Source organism: Dasypus novemcinctus, chromosome 31, assembly GCF_030445035.2.
Source record: "Dasypus novemcinctus isolate mDasNov1 chromosome 31, mDasNov1.1.hap2, whole genome shotgun sequence".
Lineage (NCBI taxonomy): Eukaryota > Metazoa > Chordata > Mammalia > Cingulata > Dasypodidae > Dasypus > Dasypus novemcinctus.
Genome location: NC_080703.1, coordinates 10,680,267 through 10,698,040, shown reverse-complemented (window position 1 = coordinate 10,698,040; position 17,774 = coordinate 10,680,267). Strand labels below are relative to the sequence as shown.

The following is a 17,774-nucleotide window of genomic DNA, read 5'->3' as shown; positions in this document are numbered from 1 at the left end:
TGTCTGCCTACCACATGGGAGGTCCACAGTTCAAACTCAGGGCCTCCTTGACCCGTGTGGAGCTGGCCCATGCACAGTGCTGCTGTGCACAAGGAGTGCCGTGCCACACAGGGGTGTCCCCTGTATAGGGGAACCAAATGTGCAAGGAGTGCACCTAGTAAGGAGAGCCACCCAGCATGAAAGAAAGTTCAGCCTGCCCAAGAGTGGTGCCACACACATGGAGAGCTGATGCAGCAAGGTGATGCAACAAAAAGAGACACAAATTCCTGGTGCCACAGACAAGAATAGAAGTGGACACAGAAGAACACACAGCGAATGGACACAGAGAGCAGACAATTGGGGTGGGGTTGGGGGAAGGGGAGAGAAATAAATAACAATAAATCTTTAAAAAAAAGTATATGTTAAAAACCTTTCTTGAATAAAAGGGTCAACTCAGACCAGCAGAATATCTCAGCCTACATGTAATATCAGGTGTTAAAAGCTGCTTTTTGACCTTTAATAAAAGGGGGAAATGGAAAGGACAAATGAGTTTTATGGCTATGAATCTCCAAAAAAGAGTTGGGAGGTCATCAAAGGGGTGATGCTTATGAATGCCTCAGCAGGGTACCAGTGACAGCCAAAGTAGACAGAAACCCAGGTACTGGTTCTCCTGAGGGCTACAGAGACCCACAGGTTCTATGATCAAGGGAGATGGCTCTGGAGTTCAGGGCCATGTCAGTTGGCCCTACTTTGGAGTTTGTGTTCCTGAGCATGATGTAGTTGGACTCAGATGTGACCTTTCTGCACATGCCTCTTCTGTTACTTTTACTGGACCTGTGGTTGGAGCTGGGGTTGGTGTATACTAAAGAGATCTGAATCTCTGACTGTCCATGTGACAGCCAGGCCCTGAGCCTCAAGAGACTTGCAACTCCCACCCTCTGATTTATTGGACTTACCCTGGCCAACTGACAGGGAGGTGAAGAAGACCAACCACCACACCAGGGAGCCAAGAGTGCCTATGGCTGTAAACAGGAGAATTGCATCCATCATCCATGTGGAATCTAAGCCCTGTCTTGATGTTGAGGGGGATTGGATATAACCATCCCAGGGTCCACACGATGGAGGAATAGAGTATGGATTAGAGTGGACTTACTGGTGTTCTGCTGGGGAATTTATTGTGTGTCCTGCCATGTTCCACTGGGTGGACTGGGGGAGAGTGTAGACTACAATTTAGACCACTGTCTATTTGGCACAGCAGTGCTCCAAAATGTATTCACCAGGTGCAGTGAATGTGCAACGATGATAAAAGGGGTTTTTGATGTGAGAGGAGTGGGGTGAGGGTGGTGGGAGGTATTTGGGGACCTCATTTTTTTTAATGTAACATTTAAAAGAAAATAAAGAAGAAAAAACCTTTCTGAAACAAAAATGATTTTGTTTAAAACTTGGAACTAAAATGGCAAAATACCTAATTGGTTTACCCTCAACTCTGGTTGGACGATTTATTTTTACGTAAAAAGAGTAATTTATTGTTTGTAAATTGAATCATTAAAAATAAATTTAGCAAGACTTTTGAATGCATATTCAATATACTGAAATAATTTTTTTCTATATGTTAACAAAAATGACATAAAAGTATAATTTTTAACAGCATCAATAAATACTACCTAGGCATTATGGATGTGCAATTCTGCTACACAGAACACTTAGAGGTATTACTGAAAGTAAAGGAGATCTAAATAAATTAGGAATATAACAAGTTCATTGATTGTAAGACTCAAATGTGTAAATTTATCATTTCACCACCATTCAAACTGATCTGTAGATTCAAGGCAATTGTCAGCCAAATCTGAGGATTTTTAAATTAAAACTGAGAAGGAAAATTTAAAGTTCCTATAGAAATGCAGAGTACTAAGAGCCAAAGGCAATCTTGAAGAACAAAGTGGGAGGATTCACACTATCAGGCATCAAATCTTTATATTGTTAAGCTATAAGTATTAAGTAGATTTCATATTGATTCATGGATGGAGACAAATTCCAGAGATCACACTTTTAAATATTACAATGTGAATTATGTAATAGAGGATTACAAGACCAAAAAAAAAAAAAGAGAAAATGATGACTGGTTGAAATGAACAAGATTAACTTCCTGAAAACACTGCTGAATAAGAATAGACTTTGGATAGACCAGGCAAAGACTTTGAACATAAGATGCTCATGCTCAAGGAGATATAAGAAATAATGGAGAAAGAACAAGGGTATCAGGAAAGAATGATGAACATTAGGAGGATCTCAGAAAAGAGGTATGGGCCATGATGTGGACCAATGACCATGAGGTGCAGAGATACCCAGAGATGTACTTACCAAATGCAATGGATGTGTCATGATGATGGGAGTGAGTGTTGCTGGGGGGGGGGGAGGGGTGCGGTGGGAGTGGTGGGGTCGAATGGGACCTCATTTTTTTTAATGTAATATTTTTACAAAATCAATAAAAAAGAAAAAAGAAAAGAAAAGAAAAGAGGTAGACATTTTACAAAGGAAGCAACTAGAAATACTGGTGTTGAAGACAAGCAATAAATTAAAAATATCCCAGAGTGTTTCAACAGGAGTTTGTAACTGGCAGAAGAATGATGAGCAAACTCAAATAGAAGACAAGAGAAATGATTCAGGCTGAGGAGCAGAAAGTAAAAGTAATGAAAAATACAGAGCCTGAGATCTGAGAGTTAGGAGCAAGCATGCCAATATGTGCAATATGGGTGTGCCAGAAGAAGTGAGGGAAAGGGACAGCAGGAATATTGCAAGTAATAACAGCAAAAATTTAGTGAAAGACTTTAATATGCACATTCAAGGAGACCAGCAAACCACAAACATAAACTCAAAAAGAACTATTCACAGGTACAACATATTAAAACAGTTAAGTATCAATGAAAAGAGGAGTATTGGGGTAGCTGCAAAAGAAAAACAAGAGGGTCTGAAAAAGATTAAGTGTTGATTTCTCCTAAGAAACTCTGGAGGCAAAAGAGAAGCCCATATGCAGTGCTGATGTGCAGAAGGAGTGCCGTGCCACTCAGGGGTGTCCCCCGCATAGGATAGCCCCATGCACAAGGAGTGCACCCCATAAGGAGAACTGCCCAGCATGAAAGAAAGTGCAGCCTGCCCAGGCGCTGCACACATGGAGAGCTAATACAACAAGATGACACAACAAAAAGAAACACCGATTCCCGGTGCCGCTGATAAGGAAAGAAGCGGTCACAGAAGAACACACAGCGAATGGACACAGAGAGCAGACAACTCGGGGGAGGGGGGAAATAAATAAAAAATAAATAAATCTTAAAAAAATAAAATAAAACGCTGAAAAAGAAACATGTGCCAACCAACCATTTTATTATTGTGGCACCATCTTTCAAAAATGAGGGAGAAAGTAAGACTCCACAGATAAATAAAAGCAGAGGTTGTTTGTCAACAATGAACATGCTATAATGTTCCTATGTACCCTTGAAAAGCATGTGCTTAATTTTAATCCATTCCTCTTGGTGTGAAACTTTTGTAAATAGGAAAATTTGGTGAGGTTACTTATATTAAGATTTCACCCAACTCTATCAGGATGGGCTTTAATCCTATTATTGGAGTTCTTTATAAGCAGGCTGAGGAGCAGAAAGAAAAAGTAATGAAAAATATAAATAGATTATGTCTGAATATGAAAATAAGACAGAGAAAAAGTGACTGAGGAAGCAACCATAAACTGAAAATTAACAGAATCTGGAAGAGAAGTGAGAGTCTAGGAAAGGGTGTCATGTGAATTGTCACATGACAGAGTTGACAAGGACCAAGGATGACAGGCAGCCAGATGCAGATTGCCAGTCCTTGGGGGAAAAGATTCATCTTAATGAGTCCTTGAATTGAACTTCTCCTATCTTCAAAACCATTAGCCAATACATTTCTATTTTAAAACAATTCATGACATTATATATGCTTGAGAACATTAGGACACTAAAACAGATTTTGCTTTTAGAGAACGGAATGGCACTATTGAAGTACCGAAACAAAAATGTGGAAATGGCTTTGGTATTGACTAATGGGACAAGTCTAAGGGAATTGTGAGGTGCTTCACAGAAAAAGCCTAGATTGCACTGAAGAGACTGTTGGTAGAAATATGGATGTGAAAGGAGCTTCAAATGATCATTTAGATAAAGGATGGTGTGTTACTGGCAACCCTTATTATAAAATGGCAATGAACTTGGAAAAATTGATACACTGCAAGACAGCTCAGCAGTTTAGCACTCTGCCAATGGGCCTTAACTTGGAATTTATCTTTCCCAGTGTGACAGAGTTGGACCCATTTGTGGTTTCCCTGCACATGACTCTTCTGCCACTTCTGTTTGAACCTATAGTTAGTACTATTCCTGTAGGTTATGTCCAAGAGACTTAAATATTTGGTCCATCCATGTGCCAGTTGGGCCGTGAATCTCAGCAGAGTTACAACACCTATTCTCCAGTTCATTGGACTCACCCAGAACAACTAAAAATCTGATGACGATGGACAACACCCATCCCAAGGAATAGAGAGAATCTGTGATTGCAAGCAAAATAGTTCCACCCATCTGCTCCATGGGATCTAAGATCCTTCTCAATTAGAGGCAGAGTGGGCATCACCATGCCAAAATCCTCAAGATTTGGGAATGCACAATGGACTAAAGTAGACTTATTGGTATTCTACTATAGACATTGTTATTTTAGTATTGGAGGAACTTTTATCATTGATGTGGAGGCAGTGGCCACTGGAGGTCCTCAAGGGAGGGAGAGGGATAAATAGTTGTAATATGAGAGCATTAGGGCCATTATATATTCTTTCAAAACTTACAAAACTGTGTGGGACAGAGTGTAAAATATAATGCAAACAATATCCACTGTTAGCAGCAATGTTTTAATATGTTTTCATCAATTTTAACAAATGTACCACACTAATGAAGGATGTTGTTAATTTGGGAAAGTGAGGGGGGGCAAAAAACAGAGTGTAGGCCCACTGTGTATGTGGAAAATGTGGGTCCACTCCTGCTCTTGGATGGGTTGGGCATTGCACTCCATTTTCCAAGTAGATTGCTGCTTCACCAGTGATAAGATATGTGGGCCATGTGCCCCTATTTTCAGACAGCCTGGCCACCACCTAAGTTCTTTTAGAGTGTGAAGACTATGCCTCAAATTTTGTGAGAGCCTAAACATCATCCAATTCTAAGAGGAAGTATGGCCTATCCCCTCAGGTTTGTGGAGAGCTTTCTAAAATCCCAGAAAGTGAGGCTTTTGCCCCAGGGTTTGTATAGAGCCTGGTTGCCATCTAGATGCTTGGAGATTACAGAGAGTATAGCACAATGTTTGGGGAGAAGATAATCATTGCACGAGTGCTTGTAAAGAATGTGGCCACTTCATCTTTAGGCCAATAGGTAAAATCACTTACCGATGTATTGCTCACAAACCTTTAGTTCTAATAGAGTTTGCCTTGCTAAGCTTTAGGTTTGTTTGGGACCCATGAGCCCTGTTTTCCTTCCAATTTCTCCGTATAGGAATTCCTTCCATGAATTTGTTTTTTGTTAGAGTAATTGTAGTTTTGCAAAAAAATTACAGACATGAATTTGGTTTGCTGTTCTTCCATTTTGATTTGCCTCAAGATAATTCATAATTTCCTTTGTTATTACTTGACTCACTGTTGAGTGTGTTGTTGAATTTCAACATTTGGAAATTTCCCAGTTATCCCTTTCTTATTGACTTCTAGTTGCATTTCACTATGGTTGGAGGAGATACATTGTTTGATTTCTGTAATTTTGAATTTGTTTAAAGTTATTTTGTGAAAGACCCAAGTGCACTAGAGAAGAATATGTATTTTCCTGCTTTTGCATGGGATACTTTATATATGTATTTTAGGTATAGTAAGATTATAGTACCATTTAAGTCTTCTAATTGCTTATTGAACTTCTCTGTGGATGTTCCATCTATTACTGAATGTGATATATTGAAGTTTTCTACTATTAATATAGAACTGTCTTTTCCCACCTTCAAATCTGTCAATATTTTCTTCAGTCTTTTATGCATAGATTCTATGAATAGTTGCACATATATTTCTAATTGTTAATTGTTATATCTTCTTGTAGAATTGATCTTTTTATAACTATACAGTGACCTTTCTTGTCCCTTTTTAACAGTTTTTGACTTATGATTTATTTTATCTGATATTATTACAGCTACTTCGGCTCTCTTTTGATTACTATTTCCAATTTCCAAGCAATTTCTTTTCCATCTCTTTACTTGTAATCAACTTTTGTCTTTGAATCTGAGTTAAGTCTTTTATGAACAGCAAATAGTTAATTATTTTTCATCCTTTCTTCCAATCTCTAATTTTTTACTGGAGAGTTTAATCCATTTATATTTAGATTGACTATTAATAACACAGGCCTTTCTTCTGTTATTTTGCTGTTTGGTTTTTGTTCATGTTAAACCATTTTTGCACTTAAATTTTTCCATTAGTAATTAATCATATAGTTATTTAATGTTTGTTTTTGTACCATATTGTGTCACTTCACATTTTCTTCTACATGTTGTTTTCATATGTATTTTTGGTTATTACCATGGATCTTAAAATAAATATCCTAAACCTTTACTATTGATGAATGATTTCATACCAACTCAATTTCAATAGCTTACTCATACAAAGGTCCTATAACCTTGGCCCCCCACCATATTTTGCATGTTAAAATTATATATTTACATATTGACTATCAACATTCTTTAATGGGAATGCAAGAGTCCCTGGAGTGCAATGGCAATGTCTAGTGAACAAGATAAACCATGATGCCAGGCACCTGATATTGATGCTTGTACTTATAAATCTTTTCTTATGAAACTGAAATTTAGCCTAGTATTATATACTGCCTAAGAGTTACCAACTGAAAACCTCCTTGTTGCTCAAATGTTGACTCTAAGCCACATTCAGCATATAAATTCACTACCATCCCCCCGGCATGGGACATGACTCCCAGGGAGAACACTCCTTTGAACTTAGGTATTATTACTAAGTGCCAACTAGCAACTGGAAAAATTCCTTGACCAAAAGAGGAAATGGTAAATACAAATTAATTTTTATGGCTAAGAGATTTCAAAGTGAGTGGAGCGGTCATTCCAAAGGTTATGCTTATGCAAATCTCAGCAGGATCTCATTGACAGCCACAGTAGGATCATCAATTTTCAGGGAATTTGAATGTTTACCAAACTTTCAATATGTGTTAGTAATTGTCTTTTTGTATAATTCTTTATACTGTACAAATTTATATTTTTAAATTTCTCTGGGACTTTTGTAAATATAGTTACCATACATCAGTAAAAGTACCATTTATCTCATAGCATTCTAGTGAGGTTAAAAGGATATTTTCACAATTATTAGAAGAATCTCATATACAATAAGTATTTAATAAATGTAGATGGCAAAGTTGGTGATAAAGATGACTTGGTAATGACAATGACATCCTGCTCCTAGGTCAGTGACTATAAATGATGCTACACATCCTGAAAACTTTTGAATATTCATCCAAAAATATGTGCAGAAATTGAATTTTTGACTCAATATAATCTTTAAGGAAGTTGTGATTACTAACTCTCTTTTCCAATTTAGGAAATACTTAAATTTCCTTTAATTACAATTGCTTTTATAATTTATTCCCAGGGGAACTTTAGTTCACTAGAAACCTCCAGGGAAGTAGCAAAGATGGATTCATGCTTCACCCTCTTCCCAGGTTCCAATAATTTACAGGTACAATGAGAGAAATGTCACAGATTTTGGTGTTTTTTCTACAAGGCAAATGAAAAAGATAGCTCTATCCCAAGCAAAACATTTATAAATCATTCTATAGACAGGGATACATCCTCCATTCCTTTGTTTCCAAACATTCTGAGACTTTCAGAAAAATGAAGAAAGCTATAGCAGATATTCCAACCATGGGCACCACCCAAACCATGGTGCTATAAACAAGACTCTGAAACCATCCTTGAGCATCCATAAATATTTGAAATACACTTCTGCATGTAAGTAGAGAGGAAACAATATTCTTCTTTTACCACCAAAGACTTTGATCCCATTTCTTTTTGGCTTATCCTTCCTGTTATACTGATGTCTTGTTCATTACCTTCTTCATTTCATTTAGTTCCATCCCTATGCAAAATTTTAGAGCTGTCTTTACTCTCTGAATTTCTGCACTTTGACTTTGCCTTTCTTCTGACAAGCACACTGCTATTGCCCAAAATACACACACAGTTGCTTACATTAAAACCACTTATTTATCAGATTACAGAAAAATCTCTTTCCAGTAATACCCCTTAGTCCAAAATTACCTTTACCTTCTCTACCAAATCCAGAAATACTTCATTTTATTAGCATGATTATAGGAAAGCACCTGATTATATTCCTTCACAACCTTTCACCATATTGACACATTTATTTATTTTCATTAACATAATGAGACTGTGTGAGAGGATTCTGAAAGATTACTGAAGCAATCAAAATGCAAACTCAAATTATTATCCAACCTTATTTCTCCCTGTATGATTAAATATGTACCATGCATATCAGAAATTCATGTGTGTTCCTGCTAAATTTTATCATTAAGCATAAATATGTAATAACAACCATAAATGAAATAATTACAAATAATATTTTGAGTTAGAAATAACAGCAAACTCTACATCCAAACACTTATGGTCTTACCCTATTTCCATAATTATCTTCAATGTTGTACTAAAGTTTTAGCTAAAGTTTCTAACACTTAACTAATGCTAACAATTTCACTAGCTTTTGACTTCCTCATACAACAACTATAAAAAGTAGTATAAAAATAATCATCTACATTTAGCTTTCCCATCACTTGTCAATATTACACTTCATTGTCTTATAATTTGGTATTTTAAATCAATTCCTGCTCTCAACTTTAATTTTTGCCTCCAACCATTTTTATGCTTCAGTAAGCATCCTCTAAAACATCAGCTAAATGAGTAAGTAAAAATCTCCTTCTTTGCAGAGTTTCTTACTTTTCTTATACTTCTGGCTCTTGCATTCTCATATGGAATGAATTATATTTGGTCATTGTTGTTTTACACAGGATTAGTCAAAATGCAGATGTTCTTTTTATCCTCCTCCTTGCTGAGTATTTATACTGTCTTGTTTAATTCAAAGAGGAATATTGTCAACAGGGTAAAAGAAAGATATGTTTCACCTTTTCCCTTACACATGAAATAACTGAGAAAATTGTATTCACACTGAAGCATTTTTTTAGAGAGATTACATCCAGGCTGATTTTACATTGTTTAGCTGCTGATCTGAAAATATGGAGATTGGAATCAGCGTGTCGTGCCATGAGCTTTAAGGAAAATGTCTATTACATAAACATGTACAGTTATTTTATAAATAGTTTGTCTTCTCAATCAAAATAAAGTACTTTAAATACATCATTTTTATATATAATTGTGTAATTACATGTATTGCAACTCTTCCTCCTAGATAAATACCTTTACATCTGAATGGATTAAAGCCACTGTAACATGTCTGTCCAATATGAGTGTGTTCCACATCAACTGGGAATAGCTGAATGCAATGTTAGATTCCCTAAACTTAGGAGCGGACACAAGTTAATGCAAATTTTGTCACAATTTTACAGTGGCATTATCTTGTAATTTTGAGTGAATCTCATACTTGAGCTTACACATATTTCACAGTTTGTCACAGGAGCCATTTATACACTGGAGAAATGACCTTTAGTCCGTTGACATTGGTACGGTATTTCCAGGGTTAAAATGCAATAACCAGCCTAAACTTCTCTTTCTGTTGTGCCAGATTGAACTGGAATTTTATGGATCACAGAAACAAAACCAGAGTCAGTGAGTTCATCCTTCTAGGATTTCAAAATGAGAAAGGAATAGAGTTTCTTGCCTTCTTTGTGTCCTGCTCATGTACATGATCTCTCTGATGGGCAACACCATCATGATCCTTCTCGTGTGTTGTGACTACCATCTTCATTCACCCATGTATTTCTTTGTAGCCAACCTTTCCTTCCTTGATGTCACCATTATGTCCACCGTGGTGCCTAAAATGCTAGCCAACACATTTTTACTTATCAAAACAATATCTTTGGAGGAGTGCCTCACACAGTGTTTCTTCTATTCCCTCCTGGGATCCACAGAATTCTTCATCCTCACTGTCATGTCCTTTGACCGATACATTGCCATCTGCAACCCACTGAGGTATGCCCTCATCATGAGCAAGCGGACTTGTATAATATTGCTGTTGGGATCCTATGTGGGTGCATTTGTGTTGATTTTACCTACATTCATCTTAATTGCTTCTCTACCCTTTTGTGGTTCAAATGTAATTAATCATTTCTTCTGTGACAGTGCCCCAGTGCTAAAGCTGGCCTGTGCAGACATCTCTCTGGCAGAGCTGGCAGATTTCATATCTTCTGCTCTGTTGCTCTTGGGCTCTTTTCTGTTGACAGTTGTCTCTTACACCTACATTGCCATTACTAGCCTCAGGATTCCTTCTCATCAGGGAAGGCAGAAGGCTTTTTCCACATGTGTTTCTCACCTCACAGTGGTCACACTTTTTTATGGGAGTTCTATTTTCATCTATATTCGCCCAAAAAAGGACAATATAGTGGATGTTAACAAATTCGCCACTGTACTTAATACCATCATAACACCAATGCTGAACCCTTTTATTTACAGCCTCCGTAATAAGAAAGTCAAAGAATCTGTGAGAGATGCCATTAGTAAATATGTAACTATGTTAGCAAGTTTAAATTCTCATAAATGATCTTTATATATATTTCATTTATGGTACATGTCTGGAAATAGAACTTTATTATGTAGCTACTTAAAGTTTACTATTCAGGCAGTTGAGAGAAAATTAGTACTTCCAAATACCTTTCTAACATTCTCCTAAGAGGCTTAACATTTTTGTCAAGATTCCCATAGATTTCAAAATACATACATACCTTATTACATATAAAGAAATATACATAAACAAATGCATGTATAATTTATAATTTTCCACTTTCCTTTGCCGTTAGTCCTTTTAAAACAAAATTCACATAGAACCTAATTTATTAAACTCATGCAACACCACAATTGTGTGGCTCTGCTTGACATAAATTCTTACCCTTATGTAAAATTTTTCTCTTGCTTTTTGAGGAAAATATTTTTAGATGACATCTTTACAATGAATTATTAAATGGATTTGGTATCATCTTTGAAATATTGTGTATGAAATTATTCATCCTATTAATTTAATTATAAATTTAATTTGTGCACTGATCTAGTAAGACTCCATGTCATTTAGAATCTCCAGTGTTAATGTTCCTCCATCTATGCAATAAAAGCTAAGTGTATATCTACCTTTAGAGATGGAATGCATCAGTGCTTACACCCACAGCTAATCATGCAAAGAAGAAAATGTTGAGTAATAATCAGATTGGTATATTGTACCAAGAAGGCTAGAAATGATATTAGGTACATAAATTTGACACAATTTTTTAAAAACTGGTTTTATTAAAGACTCAAAATAACAACTATCTTGGAATTTCATCATGTCTTAGAGTATATTTCTTTGTCACCACCTGAATGAGTGATTAGTAATTAGATTTAATTATCTTAGTTATTTAAATTGCATGTAATTGATAAAATTAGTACAAGAAAATTATGAAGTTGAACAAGAAGGAAAAGTCACACTTTTTACTATGAATTATGTACTTCAAAGTTGACAAATGTCTTATGTAAGGAATATTTACTTTCAAAAAAATACTATTGTGAGGAAGATTATTAAAATATACAGGTGTTAAAGATGATATCTTCATATACGGCATCTCTGTCTGAATTATAGGACATTCAATGTTTAAATAAGTGTAACAATCTCTGCTAATGGAAATCAAATTAAATTACAATTATCTGGTTTTTGTTTGCAAATTATTCCCATTCTTTTTTTTAATTTTTAGGTTTATTTTTTCTAGTTTTATTTTGTGATACAGGGATCACAAAAAATGTTACATTTTAAAAATATGAGATTCTCATATACCCCTCTCCTCACTCCACTCCTCCCAAATCAACAACCTCTTTCATCATTGTCACACATTCTTTGCATTTGGTGAATACATTTTGGAGCACAGCTGCACCACAGGGTTTAGAGTTTACTTTGCAGATTACACTCTCCCACAGTCCATTCTGGGGCTTATGGCAGGATATATATAATGTCAAGCATCTGTCCATGCAATATCATTTATGACAACTCCAAGTCTGCAAATGCCCCCACATCACATCTTTTCCTCCCTCTTCCTGATCTCAGCAAGTACCATGGCCACTGTCTCCATATCAATGATACAATTTCTTCCATTCTTAAAGTCACAATAGTTCTTTAGTAGAATACCAGTAAGTACACTCTAATCCATATTTTACTCCTCCATCTTGTGGACCTGGGATGGTTATGTCCACTCCACCTCTAAATCGAGAGGAGGCTTAGATCCCACATGGATGATGGATGCAATTCTCCTGCTTGCAGTAGGAAGTACTCTCAGTTCCCTGGTGTGGTGGTTGACCATCTTCACCTCCCTGTTAGCTGACCTGGCTAAGTCCAATGAACTGGAGAGTAGGAGTTGCAACTCCGTTGAAGCTCAGGGCCCAGTTGGCCCATGCACAGTACAGAGATTCAAGTCTCCTGAGTATATACCAACCTCAGTGCCAACCACAGGTTCAGTAAAAGTGACAGAAGAGGTATGTGTAGAAAGATCACATCCGAGTCCAACTCCATCACATTCAGGAACACAAATTCCAAAATAGGGCTCACTGACAAAGTACTGTACTCAGAGCCATCTGCCATGACTGAAGAACTTGTGTGTCTCTGTAGCCCTCAGGAGCACCAGTACCTGGGGCTCTATCTACTTTGGCTGGCTCTGGGATCCTGCTGAGATGTGCATAAGTGTGACCCCTCTGATGACCTCCCAACTCACTTTGAAGTCTCTTAGCCATGTAAGCTCATTTGTCTTTACTATTTCCCCCTTTGATTCAAGGCCTTTTTCTAGTGGCATCACCAGCTGGTGATTGGTAGTAATCCCTCGGTGCCAGAGAGGCTCATCTCTGGGAGTCATGTCTCATACTGGGGGTAAGGTAATGCATTTACATGCTGAGTTTGGCTTAGAGCATGACCACATTTGAGCAACATGGAGGCGCTCAGGAGGTAACTCTTAGGCACCCTGTAGCTCTAGACCTAGTTTAAATATCAGACACAGAGGCTCATAAGCATAGTCATCAGTATCAGGGGCTCATCACTGGACCATCCTTCTTCACTGAACTTTGCCTTTGCACTTGGGGGGTTGTTGCTGTTCCATTGAGGAATGCGACAGAGCTCCCCTGGCTAGGACTTCAACACTCCCTCAGTTGTTGCTTGTAACTCTAAGTACTATGAAAATACCCAGCAGATATCCAAACATTTTTACATACTCTATGTACATGTCCTGGAGAACTCTCTCCCAACCATGTGTCCCCCATCAATAACACCCCACACCAGTGAAAAATATGGAATGTTTCATGAACTTGCATGGCATCCTTGCACAGGGCCATGGTAATCATCTCTGTATCATTCCAATTTTAGTTTATGTGCTGCCAAAGTGAGCACACCATCCTCATTTGAAATTAACTTTCCTGGTTGCTGGCTACCAATTCACAGTTGAATATGTATCACCCTGTTGCAGATAATGGGTCAATGTGGTTTCCCAGAAGACACAAAATTCCATGAAGGCAGTAAAGGTGACCATGCTGCACAATTTGAACCTCTAGTCCTGAATAAGTATGTCTCATCTTATTAAATGTGACACACACTTCACTGTGACAGTAATCCTTGCTTGTTTTATTTACTCTAAATAGTATGTTTATTAAAATACCTGCCAAAAAATAGAAATTGCAATATGTTTGTTGAATGAATGAATAAATAAATAAATACTAAATGATCTTTATATAATTCCTTAACAAACAGACTAATTGATGTATATTTATATATATAGATAAGAATAGAAAGAGAAAAAGCTAAATTTAAAATCTTATTTCTGCTTTCTATGTATAACTGAAACATTTCTCATATCTTAATTACTTTTATTCATTCAAATCTCTAAAATATTGTTTATAGTTGCACTAGTATAGACTAATCATTGATTGATCTAATATAATTTAGGGCAATATTACAAATGTTCAAAACTGGATATTTATTATATTATATAAATTATTTATGAATCTTTTTAATGCAGAAGAATATAGAAAACAGTATTCTAACCTATCATATTAGGGCAGAATGAAAAAAAAAAATTAATTTACACATTTTGGATTATAGATATTTCTATTTCCCTGATGTCCTAGGAAAAATATGGCCTATTATCATAGAATCCAATTACCAGCCATAAAATAAAAATAAATACACAACCCATAATAAGGAAAATAATTACTCCATCAATACCAAACCCGAATTGACAAAGTTGTTAGAATAAACTTACAAGAACATTAAAGCAGATGTTTTAGCTGTATAATATGTTCAAAAATTTTTAAAGCAGGTATAAAGTGATAATGAGAAGGGAAATATCATCTTCTGAGATATAAGATTAATTTGAAGTACTTTCATAGGCTCCAGGTATAGTAGGTTGTTCCCAAAGTAACACATGCTTCCAACCCCATCGGTACAGGTTACTTTCTGAGCAGGTGTCTTCATAGTTGATGTTTAGTGCCTTGAAAAATATTATTTTGTCTGCTTGTTTAATTTTATTATTATTATAAGCCATAGTAGACATGGTTCTATGAAGCACTTAATCCCTGAGAGATGGGCAAAATGAATTGAACCCAAAAGGATAAACTCAAACCTTTGTGATATTAAGATAGTAGGAAGGTCTTGTCTCTATAGAGGAGAATAATTACACCTGGACTTCACTGCTCCAGACTTCCCTAACACATTATAAATGATTAAATTTTGTCCAACAAATGCTACTATATAGCCCATAAAAAATACAATAGTATTTATAACAAGGTCAAAATTAACAATGTTTGGAATCCAATAACAAATTACCAGCCATAAAATAAACAGAAAAACACAACCCATTATAAGGAGAATTACTCCATCAATACCAAACCCGAATTGAAAAAGCTGTTAGAATAAACTTACAAGAACATTAAAGCAGATGGCATAGCTGTATAACATGTTCAAAAAAGTTAAGGATGATATAGAAGATATTATTTAAAATACCCATGACAATATTCAGATTATGAAATTAAATTAAGATGAAATATATACTATATTTATATATACTATATATTATATATACTATATTATTTTATATATATACTATATAAAATAAATACTATATAATATAAAATACTATATAAAATATATAAAGCCATTGTAGGATCAAAATAATAGTGAATTTGGACATGTAGCAATCCCAAAGAAAACGTTAAAAATAATTTAAAATACAAATGTTCAATTCACTGAGTACCGTAATATACACATGGACTGCTGTACACATAGCTGGAATTTCAGAGGGAAAGTGGGGTGAGTAGAAAAATATTTCAATAAATATGGCCAATTTACCACAAGTTTGATGAAAACTATCCAGTTACATATCCATAAAAGTGAGTGAAACCCAAGCACAAAAGAGATGAAAAAGCCTCCATCCAGTTATATCACAATTTGCTCAAATCCAGTGATAAAGTACCAAATTTTAAAACAGCCAAAGGAAATAGAATTATTCCAATAAACAATGCAATATATCACAGAAACATCTTTAAATTACCAGAAAACTATAAAACTTCTAAAATAATCCATGAATATCTTACTATGTTAGAATAAAACTTAAATGAGTAAAAGGAGTTCCTTTAAGGAGAAGAAAAATATATAATATACACAAGGAAACTATACCTATAAATGTTTAATTTATTAAACTAATATGTAATAATCCTTTAAAACAAATTTCCAAAAGTGAGAAAAATGTACTCTTGGAATTATAATATAAGTGAATGTAAAAGATATCAACACAACAGTATAAATAGGAGGAGGAGAGAAATGGAATAATACAATTTTGGAATCTTATAGTGTATTAGAAGTGGCATTATGTCATTTGAGGGTAAATTATAATGAATTACAGAGAGATATTATAAATATGTATAAACCAAAACTAAATTATCATTAAAAAGATATTTACACTTCAGCACTATTAATTACACTCAATTCGGTGCAACCCTATCATCTCCTTCAATTGTCAAAACAGTATAAACAAATTATAAATTCCACACAAATTAACTATTGGCTCACCAATATCTATCCCCTGCCTATCTCTAACAACCTATCTTCCAGACTTTCCTTCCGTGAGTATGCTGATAATTCTTAGTACACAGCAGTGAGATCAAGAAATATTTGTCTGTTTGTGTGTCTTATTTCCCTAACCATGAGGTTCTCAAGGTTCATTCATGTTGCTTATGTGCAAAACTCATTCCATCTTAGAGGTAAATAACATTCCATCATATTTATATACCACATTTTGTTTATCCTTTCATCTTTTGATGGACACTTGTATAGCTACAATATTTCGGCATATGTGAATAATATCACTATGAACATTGGTGTGCATATATTTGTTCTAGTCACTGCTTTCAATTCTTGTGACTATATACTCAGATGTGGGATCGTATGGAAATTCTGTAATTAGGTTTGTAAGAAATGGCCAAACTGTTCTCTCGAGTGGCTGCACTATTCTACATTCCCAACAGCTGTGAATGTTCCCATTAGTATGCAACCTCTTCGGTACTTATAGTTACCTGTTTTTTGTAATAGCCAGCAGCCTAGTAGAGTGAAATGATAGCGCATTTTTATTTTGATTTGCATTTCCCTATTTGCTGGTGATATTATCTTTTCATTAAGCCATCCATATTTCATAGAGACATCAATATTTGCTTTTTGTAGAAATGTCTGTTCAAACATATTGAGCATTTTTAAATAGGTTGTTCTTTATTATTGAGTTGTAAGATATATGTTTTCCTACCAGGGAAGACAGTGATTCCATTGAACTTTAAGTTAAGACTGCCTCCTGGCCACTTTGGGTTCCTCATTCCTCTGAATCAACTGGCAAAGAAGGGGATTACTGTACTGGCTGAGGTGATAGATCCTGGTTATCAAGGGGAAATTGGATATCTACTACACAATGGAGGTAAAGGATAGTTGCCTACAATACAGGAGATCCTTAGGGTGTCTTTTAGTACAAACATACCCTTTGATTAAAGTCAATGGAAAACTTCAAATCCCAACTCCAGAAATGTCAGGAATGATATTTGGGTTACCTCACCAGGCAAAGACCTACAGCCTGCTGATGTGTATGCTGAAGGCAAATGGAATATGGAATGGGTATAGAAAGAAGGTACTTATAAATAGGAACTAGGATCATGTGACTAGTTACAGAAATGAGGACTGAAATGATTAATATTTTTTCTTTGTTTTGTTATGTGTTTGTAAATATATATAAAGAAAATATTTTTGTTTCCTTCCTTATCTTACTCCCATATCATAGGACATTTTTATTTACTTCTTATCGCAGTATTTAAGTTAGAAAATATAAAATTCAAGAGTAAATGTTACTTAAGTAATTGCATTTTATTCTGGGGGAAGTTGGTACATTTCCAGTCAAAAACAAGGCTTTTCATTTTTCAATTTTTTGATACCCAATTTATTTTTACTTTAATTTTCTAATTTA

The 17,774-nt window shown here is 35.5% G+C and overlaps 1 protein-coding gene and 1 non-coding gene across 2 annotated transcripts; one reads left to right on the top strand and one right to left on the bottom strand.

Moving 5' to 3' along the window:
- The first annotated feature begins 9,991 nt into the window (after positions 1-9,991).
- Positions 9,992-10,819, top strand: LOC131276995 (olfactory receptor 6M1-like). Its single transcript, XM_058290604.1, has one exon. The coding sequence runs from the start codon at positions 9,992-9,994 to the stop codon at positions 10,817-10,819; it is 828 nt and encodes a 275-aa protein (XP_058146587.1).
- A 2,744-nt stretch (positions 10,820-13,563) lies between these two features.
- Positions 13,564-13,669, bottom strand: LOC111761341 (U6 spliceosomal RNA). The gene has a single exon (XR_002794741.1). It is a non-coding gene; the product is annotated as a U6 spliceosomal RNA (small nuclear RNA).
- Positions 13,670-17,774: the final 4,105 nt, after the last annotated feature.

Bases quoted from the DNA above. Each gene is read 5' to 3' on its own strand.
- LOC131276995 (XM_058290604.1), top strand. From the start codon at position 9,992: ATGATCCTTCTCGTGTGTTGTGACTACCATCTTCATTCACCCATGTAT.